Source organism: Corvus moneduloides, chromosome 14 (genome assembly GCF_009650955.1).
Source record: "Corvus moneduloides isolate bCorMon1 chromosome 14, bCorMon1.pri, whole genome shotgun sequence".
NCBI lineage: Eukaryota > Metazoa > Chordata > Aves > Passeriformes > Corvidae > Corvus > Corvus moneduloides.
In genome coordinates, this window is record NC_045489.1 from 853,214 (window position 1) to 871,923 (window position 18,710).

The 18,710-nt window shown below is 46.8% G+C and overlaps 1 protein-coding gene across 5 annotated transcripts in view; it reads right to left on the reverse strand.

The window, feature by feature from the left end:
• MCF2 (MCF.2 cell line derived transforming sequence) overlaps positions 1 to 18,710 on the reverse strand; it is a 54,763-nt gene that overhangs the window by 16,407 nt on the left and 19,646 nt on the right. For 4 of the 5 annotated variants that reach the window (XM_032123890.1, XM_032123889.1, XM_032123892.1 and 1 more), the window contains exons 5-16: positions 14,691 to 14,810; positions 13,256 to 13,372; positions 12,391 to 12,540; positions 9,475 to 9,599; positions 8,897 to 9,011; positions 8,412 to 8,531; positions 7,098 to 7,289; positions 5,623 to 5,814; positions 5,308 to 5,479; positions 2,535 to 2,623; positions 1,877 to 1,965; positions 1,576 to 1,642 (exon numbers count right to left, since the gene is read on the reverse strand). In XM_032123890.1, the coding sequence (XP_031979781.1) occupies positions 1,576 to 1,642; positions 1,877 to 1,965; positions 2,535 to 2,623; positions 5,308 to 5,479; positions 5,623 to 5,814; positions 7,098 to 7,289; positions 8,412 to 8,531; positions 8,897 to 9,011; positions 9,475 to 9,599; positions 12,391 to 12,540; positions 13,256 to 13,372; positions 14,691 to 14,810 (1,548 nt within the window). Of the gene's footprint in view, positions 1 to 1,575; positions 1,643 to 1,876; positions 1,966 to 2,534; positions 2,624 to 5,307; positions 5,480 to 5,622; positions 5,815 to 7,097; positions 7,290 to 8,411; positions 8,532 to 8,896; positions 9,012 to 9,474; positions 9,600 to 12,390; positions 12,541 to 13,255; positions 13,373 to 14,690; positions 14,811 to 18,155; positions 18,362 to 18,710 lie in introns of those variants that run through there. The other variant, XM_032123893.1, reaches the window with a different exon arrangement.

An 18,710-nucleotide genomic window follows, 5' to 3' on the forward strand; every position in this document is an offset into this window, starting at 1 on the left:
GGTCCAGGAGGGAGTGGCTTGGGGCAGCTCCTGTGGGGCCGGCAGCACTGCAGAGATGCTCCCAATTCTCCAAAGGCAAATCAGCCTGGCTGCTGGAGAGGACCCACAGGAATACCTGTCACATCTCCTCTGTGCCCAGGGGACTCAGGAGTGGCAGTGTGTGTGTGCAGAGGGAGCAGTTACACACAGCCCCACCAGAACCACTGCAGGAGGCAGTGAGCTACCAACCAGACACAGCTTGGGATCAAATACCAAAATCAATGGGCTTTTTGCTCCTGTACAAGACATGCTGAGCACCGGGGTCTTGCTTTCCTTAGTGCTTCAGGAATTCTGGGCTCTGTGGCTCCACTTGCCCCTTGAAATCACAGGCTCCCAAACTGGGGAGGAGCTGGAATGGAGAACACTGAAATACAAATTGTTGGGTGGAACTAGGAAAGAATGTAAAGCTCCCCAAAGTAACATCCCATCACTGCACAACTGCACCAGATAGGGCAAATTTCCTAACTGCAGTGCAGGGAGAAGGCACAGCCAGAGCTCAGGACCATCAGGGCAAAGAGGACCCCAAGACTGCCATTAGCCACAGCTCAAGCTGGTCCCCAAGGACTGCACAGAACTGAGGCCCTTTTTACATGAGCAGCAAGAATGTGTTCAACACGTACAGCACATCTCCTTTGGCTTTCCAAACTAATCTCTCACACTCACTGTGGTTGGAATCAATATTCCTTATACTAAGCAGGCATTTTGTAGTTGATTAAGGATGCAATAGATGATATGTATCTGGAAAATCAGTCATTTTTATTTAAGGCCAGCAAGCAGGCATTCCTCTTTAAAGGAAATACTATTTTCAGAAAACTGAAGTCTATCTGTCCATTTTTCTCTATCTAGACTTGATGTGCACAGCAATAAATCTGTGTACCTGCCAACTGCTTCATCACAGACAGTGTGGTTTAACAAAAACCCAATCAGTGCAGGGAAATTACGTGTAACTACCTGCAGTCCAACAGATTTATATCCTGCTTGCTCCTGGGTGAGAGAAATGTGAGGGGAAGAGCTATTTAACAGCCAACTTGTTTTGGCCATCAGCAAGAGTTATTTTGGAATAAAGTAGAAGTGTCTAAAATGGCAGTATGAGAAATCATAATCTGCTTTCTAAAGTAATGTGCTTCATATGGCCATGAACTTCACAGTATTGAGATGGAATTCTCCCAAGGATAAAACACAAGCCTCTTTCTTTTGTCTCCGAAAGGTAAAGGGAATTAGGGAACAGTAAAAAGAAACAGCTTTTTGTGTATTTTACAGGCACTGCTAAGACTAATTACCAGTGCTTTTGTGTACAAACAGAAGGCTTCTCCTCCATTGTAGATGAAAAGCTCATCCTGACACCAACTGTTCCTGCAGATGCTTCTAACAAAGAAAACTTAAGGAGAAAACTTGAGCATTTATGCCTAGCTTGGGATCTGACAGTCTGGTGGAAACCTGCCCTGTCACATCTTCGCTTGGGCTGACAGAGTGGCAGGTGCCCTTTTGTACAAGTCACCAGGGAACAGTAATGAGCAACCTGGAGAAGTCACTCACCGTCAAAACAGTGAAGAGCTCCTCCACATACACTCTCTCTGTTTCTATAAGCTCATTTATGACATGGCTAAAATAAAAAATAAAAAAAAAATAGAAGTATATTATTTGCATGTCTATAAAAAGCCCCACAGGTGATCACTGCAGTTCAAGGAGCCCAAAACATTGTGTGATCTCATTAATAACCAAGAGGTAAAAGCACAAGAGATGACAGCTGGGTCAGGCTGGAGGAACACAGGGATGGGGCAAGGATTGGCCAGAAATAATCATCATTTTAGGTGCTGTAAATGGGGTGAGTGCTTACCCTTTCAGTGTATCTAAGCTGTCATCACTGTCTGAGATAAAATACTGCAGGGAATTCCGCTTCTCCTGATAGTCATGCATGACTTCAATCTGGAAGAGAAATGGGATGCACTGGAAGGAGCTGCAGGAAGGGCACTGCAGGGGCAGGAGGAGCCCAGCCCTTGGGGCCAGCAAGGAAACTCTTTGGGGAAGGATGAAATATGTTTCATTATAAGAACCCTTGTGCAGTAAACATTACAAGGGAATAACATGTAGTGGGTAGCCAAGTATTCCCAGAAATTACTCTGCTACATAAAATTGGAAAATACTGGTGACATAATCCGTTAGTGCAGAGGTCAGAGAACAGCTTCCACAGGGGTAGTATCTGTGGATGGGGATATTTCCTAATACACACCTCTGTCATGTGAAAACTAAGTTCAGGGAATAACACACAGGAAATAGGTATCTGGATATTGGAAAATCAATCCAAGATAGAGCTCAGGTGCTGGACTAATCCAACTAAAGCGTATGGATGTAAGAGGGTTTGGGTTTGCTTGATTTTTTTTAAAGAAAAAAAGAAAAGAAAATAAAGAGATCAAATCCAAAGTACAATCAATCTTTAGAGCAGTTTCAGTTTTTCAGCGTATAAAACTCACTCAGATTTCGTGAATAATTTTTACCTTGCGAGAACTTGGAGTTTTTCTTGAAGTTTTCTTCCCAGGGAGAGAGAGATCAAATGAAAATTTCAAACTGGAATTAAAATCCACACCTTGGGTAGAAAAAAGCAGAATTACATAATGTACATCTATAGCGAAGGAGATTCTTTTGACAGAAACTAGTAAGTCAGAAGGAAAAATGGGACACACTTTAAGATTAAATAATTAGTCAGCTAATACTAATAGCAAACTGTCCAAATAAAGGGTATTTATCCCAAACAATCCTAATGCCACATAGCATGTCACACGGTCATAAAGGTCGTAAAGTAAAAATATTTAGAAAAAACAAAATGCCCACTAAGGGAACACAGTAATCAAAACCTAACAAAAGTCTCTGCAGCCTGAGCATATGGTAACAGCAAAAACAATAAAAGCAAATAAACTACAGAAAAGAACATCCCCTACTAGGACACTGTTTTAAAGTCCTTTTATGAATGCAGGGCAAGATGCTCAGCTGCAATGAACTGTTTCTCCATCTTGCACACATGTATTGATATTGTCAGTAAACTATTACAAGTTGTAATTAAGCCACAGAGGTAAACTGGAAGCTTAAAAATAAAGCATCAGTCTCTCCAAGGAGTTATATGACATCATTCAAATACTTCATAAGAAGAACATGGACATGCTGGAGAGAGTCCAGAGGAGGCCACTAAGATGCTCTGAGGGCAAAGTGGTGTGGAGAGCAGTCAGCCCATCTTCAGCTGGGGCAGCTGTGAGATCCAGCTGTTCCACCTTATCACACCCAGGCCTTGGACCTTGGGGTATAAACAGAGAGCTCTGGATGCTGGACACAGAGCAGAGGTGTGCATGGGGTGTGACCCATCACACATGGGAACACTCGGAAGAGCTGAGGACTTGCCAGTGGTCCTGCTCAGAGACTGCCACGGGGACGAAGGGAACACGGATATGAAGCTGGCTGGGAGATGGGCACCAGCTTCTGTTGCAAGAGTGACTCTACTCCAGCACTTGGCTCTGCCACAGCCTGCAGTGCCACTTCTGCACATCTCACTACACTTTAGGGCTCAGGGAGCTCTTTCCCCAGCTCCTCCAAAAAAAAAGGTTTAAAAATTAGAACCGCATTTCTCAGACAGGCTTCAAATCCAGGGCAAAGATAAAAGAGGAAGCATCTGTCCTCAGACAGAGAAAGAAGGAGGGGAAAGGGGCATAGAAATATAAGAAAGAAAAGAATAGAGGACGAAAGTGATGTGCTCAGAGTTGGTTTGGTTTCAATCCACACCATAAAACCCATCCATCTCAAAGCACTCCCAGCAGAGCTCAGCATGTGTCTTTGACACTGCACATCACACCAGCAGGCCTGCAGTGGTTTGATGTTTGGTATCAAACAGGCCTTATTAAAAAGCTCTCTTGTCATGATCTATCCAAAGAGGACCCTTTTGTCTTTCCCTCACTTGATCATTGCTTTCAGGAAGGGGATTAATGGAGGATACCTGTGCTTTGCAGGTGACCGAGTGCCTCTGCTAGAAAAACTTGCATCCCAGAAAAGCATGAAATAAGCCCAGCTGAGTGACAATGATCTCACGACATCCCACAGAAGTGGCCACGCATTTACCCTACTCTTTAAGTCAATAATTTGTCTTTAACCCTTTCCTCTTTCTAGAAAGCTGGAAAAGCTGTGCTAGGTAAAATGAGAAATGCTCTAGTTTAAAGACTCAGAGCTTTTTTACTGATTGAGGAAAGGGCTTCAGAAGGTAATGTGCTTTAGAGAGGATGGCATCAGCCTGGGAAGAGGAAACCTGGGATTTATTTGCTGCACTGGCCTGCATCTTGAGTAGCTTCATTTCCTTCATTCCATCTAGCTTCATTCCCACCCCTGGCTACTTACATTTCTCATTCCCTGAACTGAAGCTGCTTTTGCTGCTGTGTGACACCTGCTACAACCCACCATAACCAATATTTGCTAATTCATCATAAAAACCTAGTGTTAAAACACAAATGTTTAATTGCTTTTATGTAGTCAGATCGCTGAATTTAATATTCTGACACAATTTAGCAAGTCCCTGGTTGAAAATACATGGACACTACTTTGAAATCTCTTTTAATTCTGCCTGATACACTCAGGGCTGCCAAGGATGAAAGTTTTAATGTTATCATTTAAAGCTAACATGGTGCCACATCCCATTACCAAAACTAGGGCAAAACATTCAGTGACCTCAGTTCAATGAGAATTTGTACCTTTACGGGCATTAATTATTCCACAATTGGGATTTCAGGAGGACACCCTGAAGGAATCAAAAGGAGTCAAGCATCCAGCTCATTTCTGTTCATGAGATTCGAGCTCCTCATTTCTCCAAGCTCCTTTGCAAACATCAGTCTAACTTTATGTCAGTTCCAGCTCAAGACAGCCACAGAGAATAGGCAAGATAATAAATTTATAAACCTTTCCCTTTTTTACCCTGTGATATTAATTCACCAGTTTCCAGCCCAGCAGGATGCCAGGAAAGCAGAACTGGAGGTGTGCACTACTTACAGCTCTTTTTTCACTGAGTATGAAGTGGAAATCAGTAACAAGCAACCAGCTTCATGTTTCACACAGGTATGGGAAGATTCACACAAAAATTGGAAAGATAATAAATAACCTGATAAATAATTAACACTATCCAATAACTGTATCTGCCAGCAAGGGTTAGGTAGTTTCTCAGAATCATGCTAAGCCTTACTCTTCCTGCCTCAAAGCAAAATTATCAGCTGAAAATACCACAATTCCACAATATTTTACCATGTTTAGGAGAGAACAAGGGTGATTTTGATCTCGGTGGATTTTCGGGCCGAGGAGCTACTAACTGGACGGGCCGCACGTGTTTGTCCAAGAGCTTCTTGAAGCAGGACTGCCGGTTCTCAAACATGCTGCGAACATTTTCCAGCTTGACCTGCACTGACTGGATCTGGCACTGCAGAGAGTGAACAAAGACTCACATCATCACCACTAACTTGCACTTTGACCCAAAGCAGAGGACTACAAAGGTGACAGCACCGCCACACGGTCCAACCTTGCTTTTCACTTGGGTAATAAGGAACTGGAGGCGTTGCTTACCTTCAACTCAGATGTTAAGACTGATTCAAAATCATAGTGTAGGGCTTGGGGATCATAGTTTAAGTAGGCTGAAGAGCTTTCAAGAAAGCTTTCTATGTCCTGGAGTGCTTTCTGAGCGCCTTCTTTAGACTGGCACTTATCCATTTGCTGGTTGGCGAGCAGGTAGGCACCTTCATCGCAGCACTGCAGAGCCTGGGGACAGCACAGGCAGCGAGACCCTCAGTGCTACCTCCACTGCAACGAGGTTCTCACGAGGAACATCACTTATTGGATCTGTATGGAGCTAAACAGCACTCCCAAAGACCTCAGCACTTACTGTGTTTTGATCAGAAAGCAGAAAGGCCACATTTTTTCTGTAAGGTGACTGCAGTCCTCAACATATCCAGCCAAGCTGTTCCTACTGGTACCTGGCTAAAATTAGTGGCATACGTGACATGGAAGTACTAGTGCAGAGTTGACCCAAGGGATAAGCAGATGTTTATTTCTCCAGATGGGAAAGCTGAAGTGGGCCCTATGGAGCTTACAGTGAGACTGGCAGGTTTCTTGAGGCTCAGTGCAGACGTGAACTGGGGCTCATTGGCACTCACACACTGTGGTGTGCACAGGGGTGAGAAGATGCTCCAGCCAAGAACAACAGAGAATCTCCAGTGCTTTGAACAGGAAGGGAGACATGGAGAGCAGGACCATGCTGTGCTCCAGCACAGCCCCAGGCTAGACCCTGGGCACCAACCAGGACTGCAAAGAGCCCAGGAGAAGCCCCTGTCCTGCAGCTGAGAGGCTGCCAAGGAACCGTCTGTCCCCACAGAGCAACACAATGCTGAAGTGGAGCGCACAGAGAAAAAACGAGCTCCTCAAAACAGGGAAATGGAACAGGGTCAAACTTCCCTGTTCCTCTCAATTGGCCTCAAGCGTATTACAGCCGTGTGCCTTCTGGCCTAATTAGCGTGAATTTCCCTAAATGAATATTTGATGCTGATTAAGATATCAAAGAGCGTTGGAGCCACATGACTCCACTTCCATGCTAGCATACAGCAGCTGTGCCTATCTACCAATCTGTCACCTTATTTTACACTCAGCTATGTTCACTCTTAATAAATCACTCAGAAAAAAGAGCTGGAGTTTGTGTGAAAGCATTACCTCTGTCACACTGGGCATGAAAACCTCCAAAGTCAATTAATACATGGATGTAGCATGAAAGCATGACCAAGAGCAGCAGCTGAACTTGGTGTTCTGAATTGCCCTTTGAGATGCCCACATCTTTTCTGCTGACCTCACAGCACCAGCAGGTACCTGTTTGCTGACTTCCTCAGCTAAGTGAGGGGTGTGGGACTCCTCCAGCACCTGGGGAACACCCTCCTACCATTAACTGCTGAAGAAAAGCTGCAAATTTCAGATGCTTCCAGCTAAGAAGTGGAGAGGCTAACCCCATGGAGAAGATAACTGTCTCCTCAGAGCACTGTGTCTCTGAACTCTACCTGCTGAAGGCGGGTATGAAGGTCCAAGGTCTTCTGCAGGCGCATCTGCTTCCGTTTAATCTCATCAGACAGGAGGTCGGAATGGTGCCGCAGCTCGTTGCACTGCTGGCAGATCAGGTTGAGGGCATAGTGATGGTTTGCTGCGAGCTGGTGTCCGTGCAGTATCACCACCTGAGCCTTCCCTATCAGATCCTTCAGGGAGAGGGAGAGAATGCATTGCACACTTACAGAAATAGTGCCAACACATCCACATAAACCAACATGCACTTTCTCATCTTACCAGATTTCAGGCACACATGGAGATGACCATACCATTAGGAGTAGCCAGAATGGGTGCCTTATGCAGGATAAAATGGTACCCACCATCTGGGAAGAAAAACTTTTGCTATCCATAAAGAGGATGAAGAAGAAAACAATATTTCACCACAGCAGCAACGCTGTGAGTGCCTGCTGGCAATGCATCACTGCCCTCTCCAGGAACTGCACCCTGAATACACCGCAGCTGATGTCCAGTTTAGGCCCACTATGCTCCCAAGCACCAAAGGCAACTGGGGTAGTTAAGGTTTATCCTGATGCCAAGAACACACTATCTTTTCTGCACACCTTAGTCAGTGCAATGGTTTCTCCAAGGCTGGCTTTCCACACTGGGATGGCTTTCCTGCTGCACCCTGCCTGCCTGGCCTTTTGATCCTCCTCCCTCTTTCCCTAAACATTTCTTCCAAATGGCCAGGCAGCCTCAGACCTTTCTCTAGAATTCTTATCTTCTGTGTCCAGATCCCCCAGGATTTCTCTGCTGACCCTGGCCCATGTGCCCAGCACATCCCTTTGCAAAGGTCACATCCTCAGTTGGGCTCCTGTGAATCATCTCTCTTCACTCTTCTTTCCCCTACATCTCTTAGTCTTCACCCATATGTTATGTTCAAGTCACAGGCACGTCAGGATACAACTTTTTTTTGCAACTCCATGTGCCTGGTAACAAGTTTCTGCCTATTAGCACAGCTAAAGCACTTAAAATATAAATAATTCTTCTTCCAGCTCATTAAATCCCACGCCTCCTCCATGTTCAGACATTTATCTGTTCCGGATTTTCACGGTGGCTCAGCAATTTATTTTAACTATGATAATTAAATACCCTGGCTTTCAGAGTGATCACAGTGCTGCTGCGCAGAGCAGAGACATGAAATCGATCCTTTCGTGCAGCACTTATCAACAAATTACACCAGAACCAGGTAATTGCACAAAGCACCTCCTACCACAAATACAGAATGTGGCTTGTTAGTGTTTCATTAGTGCCCTTTCTATGTATTATCTCACCTGAGCCATACCATCGAAATGATCCAAGTCCTTGAGCCTCTGTTTCACCTGGGGGACACTGTCGCCAGTGTCGGGCAGCTCCACTTGCTGACCCATTAAAAATTCAATGGCATTCTTGACCTAGACACAAAGAAGACGACTGCTGCAAAAGGATACAAAGCACAGCCAGGAAATCATTCTGAGACCAAAATTAATCACACTTGAGCTAAGATTGCTAAATCCAATAATACAACTAGCGTCCAAGAACTAATTTCTAAATTCAAAGATGCGTCCATCAGCAAAATCCACGTGGCTGCAGGGCAGTGATACCTCAATTAGCTCTGAATGAGGAAGCACAGAGCTCTCCCCAGGCTAGCTAGCTCTGCCACAGTCAAGGAACAGCAGTGTAAATTAAATGCTCTCAAAATAAAAAGCATAAAAACTTCTCTCCTCTCCATTAGGTCTCCAACTCTCCCTTCTGCCAATGGAAGCGTATCTGATCCTACCTCTTGAAAACTTTGCTCAAACTTCCAGAGTTGTAAATATTGTTCCATTTTTAACTGGTGTTTTTCCCAGAAGCCGTCAAAAGCAGTCTCCATCTCACGCAGCTGACCAAGTAACCTTGGGCACAGACAAAGGACAGGATTGGAACAATTTGCAAACAGAGGACAAGCAGAGATGGACAGGAGCTAGAGATCACTTATACAGGTCTTCTGGACCCAAGGTCTCAGAAGAAGTCAATAGACATGACTTGAGATGAGTCAGAGAGAGTTTTAATGAAACCCTCACTGCAGGTGACAGCACCTGTGTGAAGCATTTGTTGCTATCTCCATTTATCTGGGTAAAACCTGGGAGCCTGGCATGGCAGAACCCTGCATCTGCTCCACAGCCCCATCATAACAGTGGGGATAAAAATCAGAGCAAGTCAAAATCATGAGACAAGTTGCCCAGCAATTTGATGGACTGCAGCAAAATTCTAGTATATCTTTGTATTTGATAGGTGACCTAAACAACACATCTACACCTAAATCACTGGAGTGTTTCCATTGAAAAATCAGGGAAATTGGGGACATAGTGCACTCACCGATTCACAGTCTCCCAGTCCCCAGGCCTCTCCTGCTGCTGGTCCTGACTGCACTCCCCGGAGTCAGGCTCTTCAAAACTGCTCAAAAGCAAGTTTCCCTCTTTTGTGACTGCTGTAATATCTTCCTGTATAACACAAAACATTTCTGATTCAGGCTATTTATTGTGAGGTGAGGGTAAGTAATTTCGTGTTTCTCCTGCCTTAGTTTCCCTCTGTGAAATGAAGCACCAATATCCAACAGACCAAAGGACTCCCAGCAGATGTTTTAGTCCTCTTAACATGGAGTTAGCCCTGGAGCTGCATGAGGCTGAGCCATGGACTGGTCACTGGGTGGAAACTAGCACACATGAAAACATCAGGCCACAAAATGATTCAAGAGGCAGGAGGCCAGCACGGCCCCAGCTCTTTCCTGATGAGCAGGTGGTCATCTCCTGAGACATCTGTCCACAAGTTCATGTCTTCGAGCAAGATTTTCCACAGCTTGAAGGCTGTGCTTCTCCATCAAAGTCAGGAGAGGAGGCTGTAAGAAGAGCATCCCCTGGGGGGACAAAGCCAGGACTGAGCCCCCACAGCACCACTCACTACAACCTCTACATATAAAGTCAACACCTCCAATACAACCCCTGCTTAGGGAAAATTTAAACCCTTGGTGGGTTCATTAGCATCAGCTGAGGTGCTTTGTGCTGGCTGGGCTCAGCCCCAAAGCAAACAGGTGCATTTAGACAACTATTTTCAGGAAAAAGAGGCCGAACACAGAAATGAGAGGGAGGGAGAGAACACATGTAGCTGATAAACTGAGATGGAAGAGGCCCTGAAGGAATGACCTGTGTATGGCTCCACTGCAGAGCCAGGTACTGGAGGAGTGAGAGCCCATCCTGAGAGATGGCCAGGGTATTATTGCAAGAGAAACAATGCCAAAACCTCCTCAGGGAGAAGATTCAGAAAGCCCAGACTTGCTTAAATGTCTGCCTGCCCCAGACAGCTCCCAGCAACCTCAACATAACATCAGCTTCAGGACAGCAGCCCAGGAGCAGGACATGGCTGCAGGAACTTCCCCTCTGCCACACACAGTGTCCACTGCCAGTTTGCATCCCTGTCACTAAAACATCCTGCAAGACAACCATAAGGCAAAAACCCCATCTCCTTTTGATACTGCCACATGCAGGAGACTCAGAAGGGGGAGGAATTATGCAGCATGCTTTAGACTGCGGGTGGCTGTTATTTCATCCTCTTACACCTCACTCTCCAGAGACCCATGTTCCTCTTTTGATTCAAAGCCATTCATTATCCATACAGCAAAGCAGCCTGCCTGTCAAAAGGGTGTTAACTTGACTTTTTCTGTTCAGTATATCAATGGGGTTAATTTCTTAGTTACTCGATTTAATTAATTTCTGTCATTTTTTCATTGTGCTTGCAGCCAGTTTCTCTTCAGCATCACAGCTACATAAATTATTCTGATTGACTAATTATCTGAATTCAGGAGTCAACTGTACCAATCTTGGGGTTGTCATGAGAGAGACAAGGATCCCATGTCTTGCTGTCACCACAATCTGTGCAGTTTCTCATCTGCTTTTGTGTTTCATGGTCTTAGGAGGAACAAAAGAAAAAAGCCAACAGACCTCATTTCAGTCAAAAGCCAATGAGTGGTTTTGATATTTGAAATTAATAGATGAGGAATTAAAAGCAACAGATGGCTTGTACTGAGTGCTGCTGTGCTTTCTACGCAAATGAAAGCACGTGACATGTTTAATTTCTCCACAGAGAGAAGTGGGCATTGCTGACTGGTTTATCCACAGAACCACTCTGTGTAGTTGATATTTGCCCCCTACACTGTGGCCACAGTCCTGAGCACGAAGCTGAAGTCACTGAGTCATGTTGCAATAGATGTAGCTGCTATTTTATATCCCTCTCCTCATTTTCAAAGAGCAGATAGAGGCCCACTGGCAGTATCTATAATGATACTTTCTAAACATGCACACACGCGTTTATGCCTACACACAGCACAGTTTGGATGACATTCTCAGTATTTCTTAGAGGCAGCTTTCTGGGAACTCATCAATGACAAATGATTATAAATTAAAATAGATACAATTCTTTGACTTAGGTAAATGAAACCTGTCACAAAGCAAAGGAGCTCATTCTTCAGCTGCATGGAACAACTATTAACACAGTGACTGCTTCTGAAGTCAGGGTTTGGGGCCAGGCCTGTGCTGCTCCCTCAAAGATGCAGGAGCACCAAAGACAACAGCCTGATAAAGCAGCAGCTGGCTGCACTAAAGCTTCTGTTGACTCCTGTAACAATATTAATTACAATCACGAAGAGTTGAAAAAAAATTTAAATATTCAAGAAACAAATGTTGTTTAAGACAAAACCTGAAGGCTCACATGAAGACGGGGATCACGTCATGAATGCTCTGTGCTGTGTGCTCACATAGAAATCTTCACCTTGGACACTCCCCAGCACGGTTCCCTTAAGTCCCCCTGGGAAGATCCACCAGGCAGAGGGACCAGGGGACAAACCACCCCTCCAGACCTGCTGCTGAGCTTTGCATGCAGCTTTCTGCAGACAAGGGGGCGAGGCAGAGGGGATCACGAACACACAGGTGACAGAGCCTCCCACGGCCCTCCTGGCAGCCAGACGTGCAAAGCCCACGGGAGGTGCAGGCTGCAGACAGCGGCTGCTGCAGGCAGGAGGGAGCTGGCAGCGCAGGCAGTTTGCTGGCTCTGGCAGGGAGAGCTGCTCAGTGCACGGCAAACGCCCAGGGAACGCACAGAAACAGGCACGCTGTGTCCTGCTGTCTGACACCACGTACACGTGCACGGCAGGGAAGGAGGAGTGGGCACCAAACAAACAGGCCATGAACCAGCAGAAGCCCCACCAGGCTGTGCACACCTCGGAGCTCGGCTGAGCCGTACCTTGAGCTGGCAGTACCTCTCGGTGCGCAGGGCCAGGATGCGCTCGATCGAGTACATGTCCTCCGGCAGCTCCGTCTCTGCCAGCTCCGTGCCAAAGCACTGCAACATCTGGGCAATTTCCTTCACAGTTAGTGCAAAGCTCTCTATGGCCTGGTGGGACACAGTGATTGCCATCAGCTCGGGATTCACGATACTCCTACAGCTCATTAAGAGCGCGCGAAGAGCCAGGGCTGAGGTGTGCAAGGGGAGCCCACCAGCTTGCTCAGAGAGAGGTGGGTGGCATGGCCACGGCAGACAGAGAGAATATCCCACTGGCAATCCAACCTGCCATTCATTTGGGAGACAACATCCCAGGGAAAACTGAGAGTGTACAGGAAGCATAAAAACATACGGCAAGGCACAACTCAGGGAATTAAATGCCTGATTCCTGGCAACATTAAAGGAAAATTCTTGCAAAAGGGAAGAAACAAAACTAAAAGGAAATTTTCTGAACTCTCTCCATTTGGTCAGTATGCAGTAGGGAGTCTCACTGCCCTGGTTCCCAAACACAGCTCTGATATTAATCACATTAAGAGACCATTATTAAAAAGAAGCCTATTTTGTATCTCCCATTAAGGGAATTTTAATAAAGATTTATAAAGACACATCTTCCGGGAGCCGTTTCAAAAGGAGCCTGAGGGAGTCAATCATCCAGTTCCCCTGCAAACCCATCAAAGCCTAACACCCCTTGGCTCCTTTGCACACCTGATCCAGGGGGTGCAGTGGCTTTGGGGGCTACTTTCAGCCACCCACTGCTCACTGCCTGACTGCAAACCCTCCTCAGTGAGCCCCAGCTGGCCGAGAGCCCGTGCCCAGGCGCACTCACCGTCCTGAAGATGACCCACTCGCTGTGGCAGTACTCCAGGGTGCCCCCGAGCTCCGGGGTCAGCTGCTGCTCATCGATGTACGTCAGCAGGTCGCTCACCGAGCTCAGCATAACCACCTGCACACAGGGCACTGCTGTCAGCCAGGGATCACCATTCCCACCCAGCAGACACACACCAGGCACACGGAACTTTTATGGACCTAAAACTTGAGTTTGCTCTACATATTGTTCTGGAGCAGGGCTTTCTTCTTACACTTATGGCTTAACGCAGCTTTTATCTGGTGTATCTGACCATTCCTGAGCCACCCCTCACCTCCCAGGTGCTGCCTTCCCTAAATGCAAAGCACAGTGAGATGCTGCTGAACAGGGCTGAAAGCAAAGTGATGCAGGTTTAAGTAAGGGATGACCAATAAACTGGAAAAAACATATACATTTTAATAGGTTATGAAGCACGGACCAATTTCACATAAATATATACTCATGATTTTTCGTGTGTCTTGATCTGCCATGGGATATGTCAAGAATGTTCAAAATTGTGCAAAGAACAGCAATTATAGAGTGAAAAATGTAAAGTTTGTGAAAATCATGCTATTTCCTAAAGAAAAGCATTAATTTGTTTCCTATGTTTGTAATAGCATCAACCTGAGATTCTATAAATTTACTTTTCTTCTCTTAATTATTCTCATTATGTCCTATAATCAAGGTGGTTTTAAAAGTCTGGAAATTTTGAATTGAGAATATAAACTCATTTCAGTTGCTATTTTAGGAACAAATACCAGCATGATGTTGGTATGGAGTCTTAGATGAATATGGATGAAATTCATAGCAAAAGCTCCACGGGACGTCTTTTGACTTTTCAGACAAATTCCTGGCTACTCTTCACATAGAATGGTTTGGGTAGGAAGGCACCTTATGGATCATGAAATTTCCAGCCCCTCTCCTATGGGCAGGGACACCTTCCACTATCCCAGGGTGCTCCAAGCCCTGTCCAACCTGGCCCTGGACACTCCAGGGATCCAGGGGCAGCCACAGCTGCTCTGGGCACCCTGTGCCAGGGCTTCACCACCCTCACAGGGAGGAATTTCTTCCTAATATCCAATCTGTACCTACCCATTTTTAGTGGGAAGCCATTCCCTGTGTCCTGTCCCACCTGGCCCTTGTCCCAAGTCCCTCCCCAGCTCTCTTAGAGCCCCTTTAGACACTAGAAGGGCTCTGAGATCTCCCTGAAGCCCTCTCTTCTCCAGACTGAGCAGCCCCAGCTCTCCCAGCCTGGCTCCAGAGCAGGGGGGCTGAGCCCTCTGAGCCTCCTCTGGACGTGCTCCAGTGGATCCATGTCCTGCTTCTCCTGGGGCAGCAGCAGAGTGGGACAGTGTCACCCCCGAGCCGAGGTGCACGGGCAGCCTCCGACCACGCAGACAGCTCTGCACCCTCGTACCGGTAACTTGAGCAGAAAATCCTCCTGGCTGAACCGAAAGCCAATGTCAGTGAAGGTGCGCTGGAAAAAGCCCGTGGGACGCAGAACCATCACCAAGTGCAGATTCCCTGGGAAGGAGGCCTGCAAGGAAACAGAGACAACATCCACCCTGGGCACATGGCAGGTCCAACAACAGCTTCCAAATGCACTGAAAAGAGGGGGCATCATTCAATTTCAAGGGTTTTTTTCTGATTGCTCCTGACAGCCTTTTCTTATTTTTAAAACAGGAGGGAGACGCTGGGAGTGGTTTAGAGATATGGGATGTAACTGCAGTGGGGTTGTCCAGCCCCACTTCCCTTTGGAGCAGGCAGGAGTTCAGCCATGCACCTTGCAGGCACACTTATTATAAACTTTAATAATACATATACTGTTCATCATTATAACTTGGGGAGTGAAATTACGACTTAGCAGGGAACAGAGGGCTGGAACGCTGAGAGGAATGACAGATTGAGGAAGCAAAATATATTGCCAAACTTGCTAATCATCCCATAACTTCATCAAGCACACTCGTCTTGTCCTTGGTAATTATCAGGCAACATTTAATTTGTGGCAAGAATTTGGAATTTCCTGTCTACACTGCTGGAGCCTTTTCTCAAGCATATGGTTGGCAGGTGCATTTTTAAATAGATCTGTGAAAAGGGTGCTTGAGAATGAAAAAGAATTTTTAAGAAAGTAGGAGTTGCATCATTAAATTATGGATAAGCGCATGATGCAAAGACTTGGGTTAATTAAGACATGATTTACTCTGAGATCCTGCCAGGCCAGGTTACATTTCTCCATATATTCCTCCTTATAATATCCTCCCCTGTGAAACATGACAATAACATCTATACCAAGGGTGAGGGTAATGAACATGTTTACGTACTTTGCACTGCAGGGCACTTCATCTGTGCCTTCAAAACAAAGATCACTCCCACAAACATGCATTAGTGTTGTTTAAAACAGGCCTGATTTACACTTGGGATCCGACATCTGTGAACTGCACTGTCACTCATTTGCTCTGTTTTCTTGGGTAGGAAGGGGCAGGTTGTGGCTTCCACTGCCCACAACTTCACTTAGAAATGGACAGTGACTTCTAGGATCATATAAGCCACATAAATCCAATATATTGATCCGTTATTTCAAGTAGGAGCAGAAAAAAAAAAGGTGAATGAAATGACAAATTCATACCCTTTGGAAGCCAACAAGAGCGGTGCCAGGGACAAAGATTTGGCATTGGAAACAACAGCAAACCATTAAACAACAGAGACATTGGTGCTGGCTCCAGGCCCCGGGGGCTGTGCTCCTGCTCCAGCACCTGGGCAGCACTCAGTGCCTCCTCTGTGACCTTTAGGCTCCTACCTTGACCCTCTCCTGAAAAATGCATCAGGAATATCTTTGAGAACAACCAGCCAGAAATTCATCCTCCCTTGGTCGGATATCACTATTCCCCTTCATCCCCTGTCCCCTTTAACCCTGTTTGGCATTTCGAGCTTTGGCCTCTCTTACTCCTTCAAGTCCTTTTTAACAGGCACCCTTTGAGCGCAGAGCAAATTCCCTGGAGGAAGAGTCCAGGTCTCCAAACCATATTCCCCCACGTGTAGACTTTGAATGTCTTCTCCTACAAGCCCTTGGGCAGGAAACCCACAGCTCCAGGAAGAGGGACCAGCAACCAGGAGGCAAGCAGAGCTGCCTGCCAAAACTGCACTGCACAGTGACAATGTGTGAAATGCCTGTCTGAGAGCAGAGAGGCCCTTGGACACACCTGCTTTCAGGATGCCCAACATGTTCCACACAACACACAAGAAGAGACCACAGCACTCACATCCTTCTGCCACAGGGACAACCTTACGGCCATACACACACAACTGCACCCTTTGTGCTCCTTGATATTTCACCTCAAAATAGCTGAGCTTCCAGGGCAGGTGATTTGATTTTCATTCAGTTTAGAAAGCGTTTGGGGATTTTTCAGCTGATCTTATAGGATCAAGGTCAGCACTTATGAGTAGCTACAAAACAAGAAATGCAGCTTCGCAAATGATCCCTAATGTATTCCAAGCATGGAAAAAAATGAACAAGCCAAGAAATAAGCTTGCAGAAAGACAGACACCAACCAAGCCATGTCCTGTGCCCTCTTAGAGACTTAAGGGAAGGGATGAAATGTTAGAAAAAACCCTACATAGGCCAATGATTCCTCAACATAACATTCCTGTAGGGACTGCATCTTTTTTAATCATTGTTACAATTTCAGTTTTTCTCAGGGCTGAAGTGTAGATAAGCTTCCCGAAAACTGAACTCTAATGATGCTGAAGGTACTGCTGCAAAAAAACCTCTCCCACAATATATTAACGAAAGCAAAGACAAAAGGGTCCTTAATCTTGCCTTATGCTTTATCTTAACATTTTTAAGACTAAAAAGAATCTTGTGCACTTGATAAACCTGAGGTTATGTAACAAAACACCTAAAGAACCCTCTAAAGCCTTTGCCCTCTGCAGCGCACCAGGGAAGGCAGAAAGCTACCAGCACAATTCCACTCAATCAGGCAGTTGGCAACATTTCACTACTGTTAACTGTCTCACCGACCACGGCCCGTGCTCACAACGTCCCTCCCCTTCCGAGGTCACAGATATGGATACCTTAAGGCCAGTTCAGCAACTTTTTAAATGCACATTTAACTATAACCACACAGAGAGCCCTGATTTAATCAATACAGATGAACTGGGCTAATAAAGCACAAGGACAAGCACTGAAAGCATCACAGTTACTGCCTCCTTACTGAATATCTCATTCTGACACATTTAGTGTGATTTTTTTACCCCCAATTTTAGGAACTCAGTTTTCAGAGAATATTCTTTCCTGCAGTTCACCGGGGCATCCATGAGGTTGGTAATCAATAAACATAATAATAATAAAAAAAAAGTAGTATCTGCCAGTAAGTTTGTTTCTGAGCACTGCAGACTGCGGCCAGGAGTCCTTATACAGGTGCTGAAGTTAATGACTTTCTGCTGCCCCTTAAAGGAAAAGTCATGCAATAAAATGCCAGCCACCGCTAATTTGAGCCTTTAACTTCCCCCAGAACCAGAATGAAACTCCCAAGCGCTCTGCTACCTTTATTTCAGCCGGCTGCATAATTAACCTCCCAAAGATGCTGTCAGCATCACTGGGGCACAGATCTGTGCAGGGCCCCCTCCCTGCCAGCGGCTTTCCCTTCCTTTCCTCTCCTGCAGGCGCAATGACAGAGCCGCTCCTGCGGCTGGAGGCGCCGGGAGCAGCACTGCGGGGCAGCGGTGCCCGGCGGTGCCCGGTGGTCCCCGGCGGTGCCCGGCGGTGCCCGGCTGCTCCCGCACGGAGGATGCCGCTGAACGCCCCCGCGCAGCCCGACCCCGCCGCTCCGGGCGCTCTCCCGCCGCCGCCGTGAGCCGCAGCCCGGCGGGCCCGGAGCCTTACCGCATCCCGGGCGGGCCGCCCGCCCCGCCGCGGGCCCGCCTCCGCCATCGCCGCCGGGAGCTGGGCCGGGCTGGGCCGGGCTGGGATGGGATGGGATGGGCTGGGATGGGATGGGGATGCTGCGGATGGCAGCGGGCGCTGCCCCGCTGGCAGGGCCGGGCAGGCAGCGGCTCGGGCAGGCAGGCAGCCCTGCCGGCACCCGGCTCCCGGCTGGCAGCCCCGCTCTCCTCCCCAGCGCCGGCTTTGCTTTTAAGGTGGAATGCCAAAAATCATCCTGCAGACGCTCCTTCCTGCGAGGATTGGGCTCTCAGCTTGGAGCTTTCACCCTTCCCCTTCCCCCCTGCCGTTATCTCCAAGGTGCCTTTTCGGGCTGTTTAGTGTTTCGGGGACAAAGTAAGGAAAGATGCTCCGGCCAAAACCCGAAGCTTGACCCCGGCAGTAGTGCATCGCTTCCCGAAGCCAGCGCTAGCCTGATTTGCCCAGGCAATTAGAGACATACACAAAGAGTTAAAACAAAAATCTGTACAGTGTGATAGAAAAATTTTCAAGATCAGA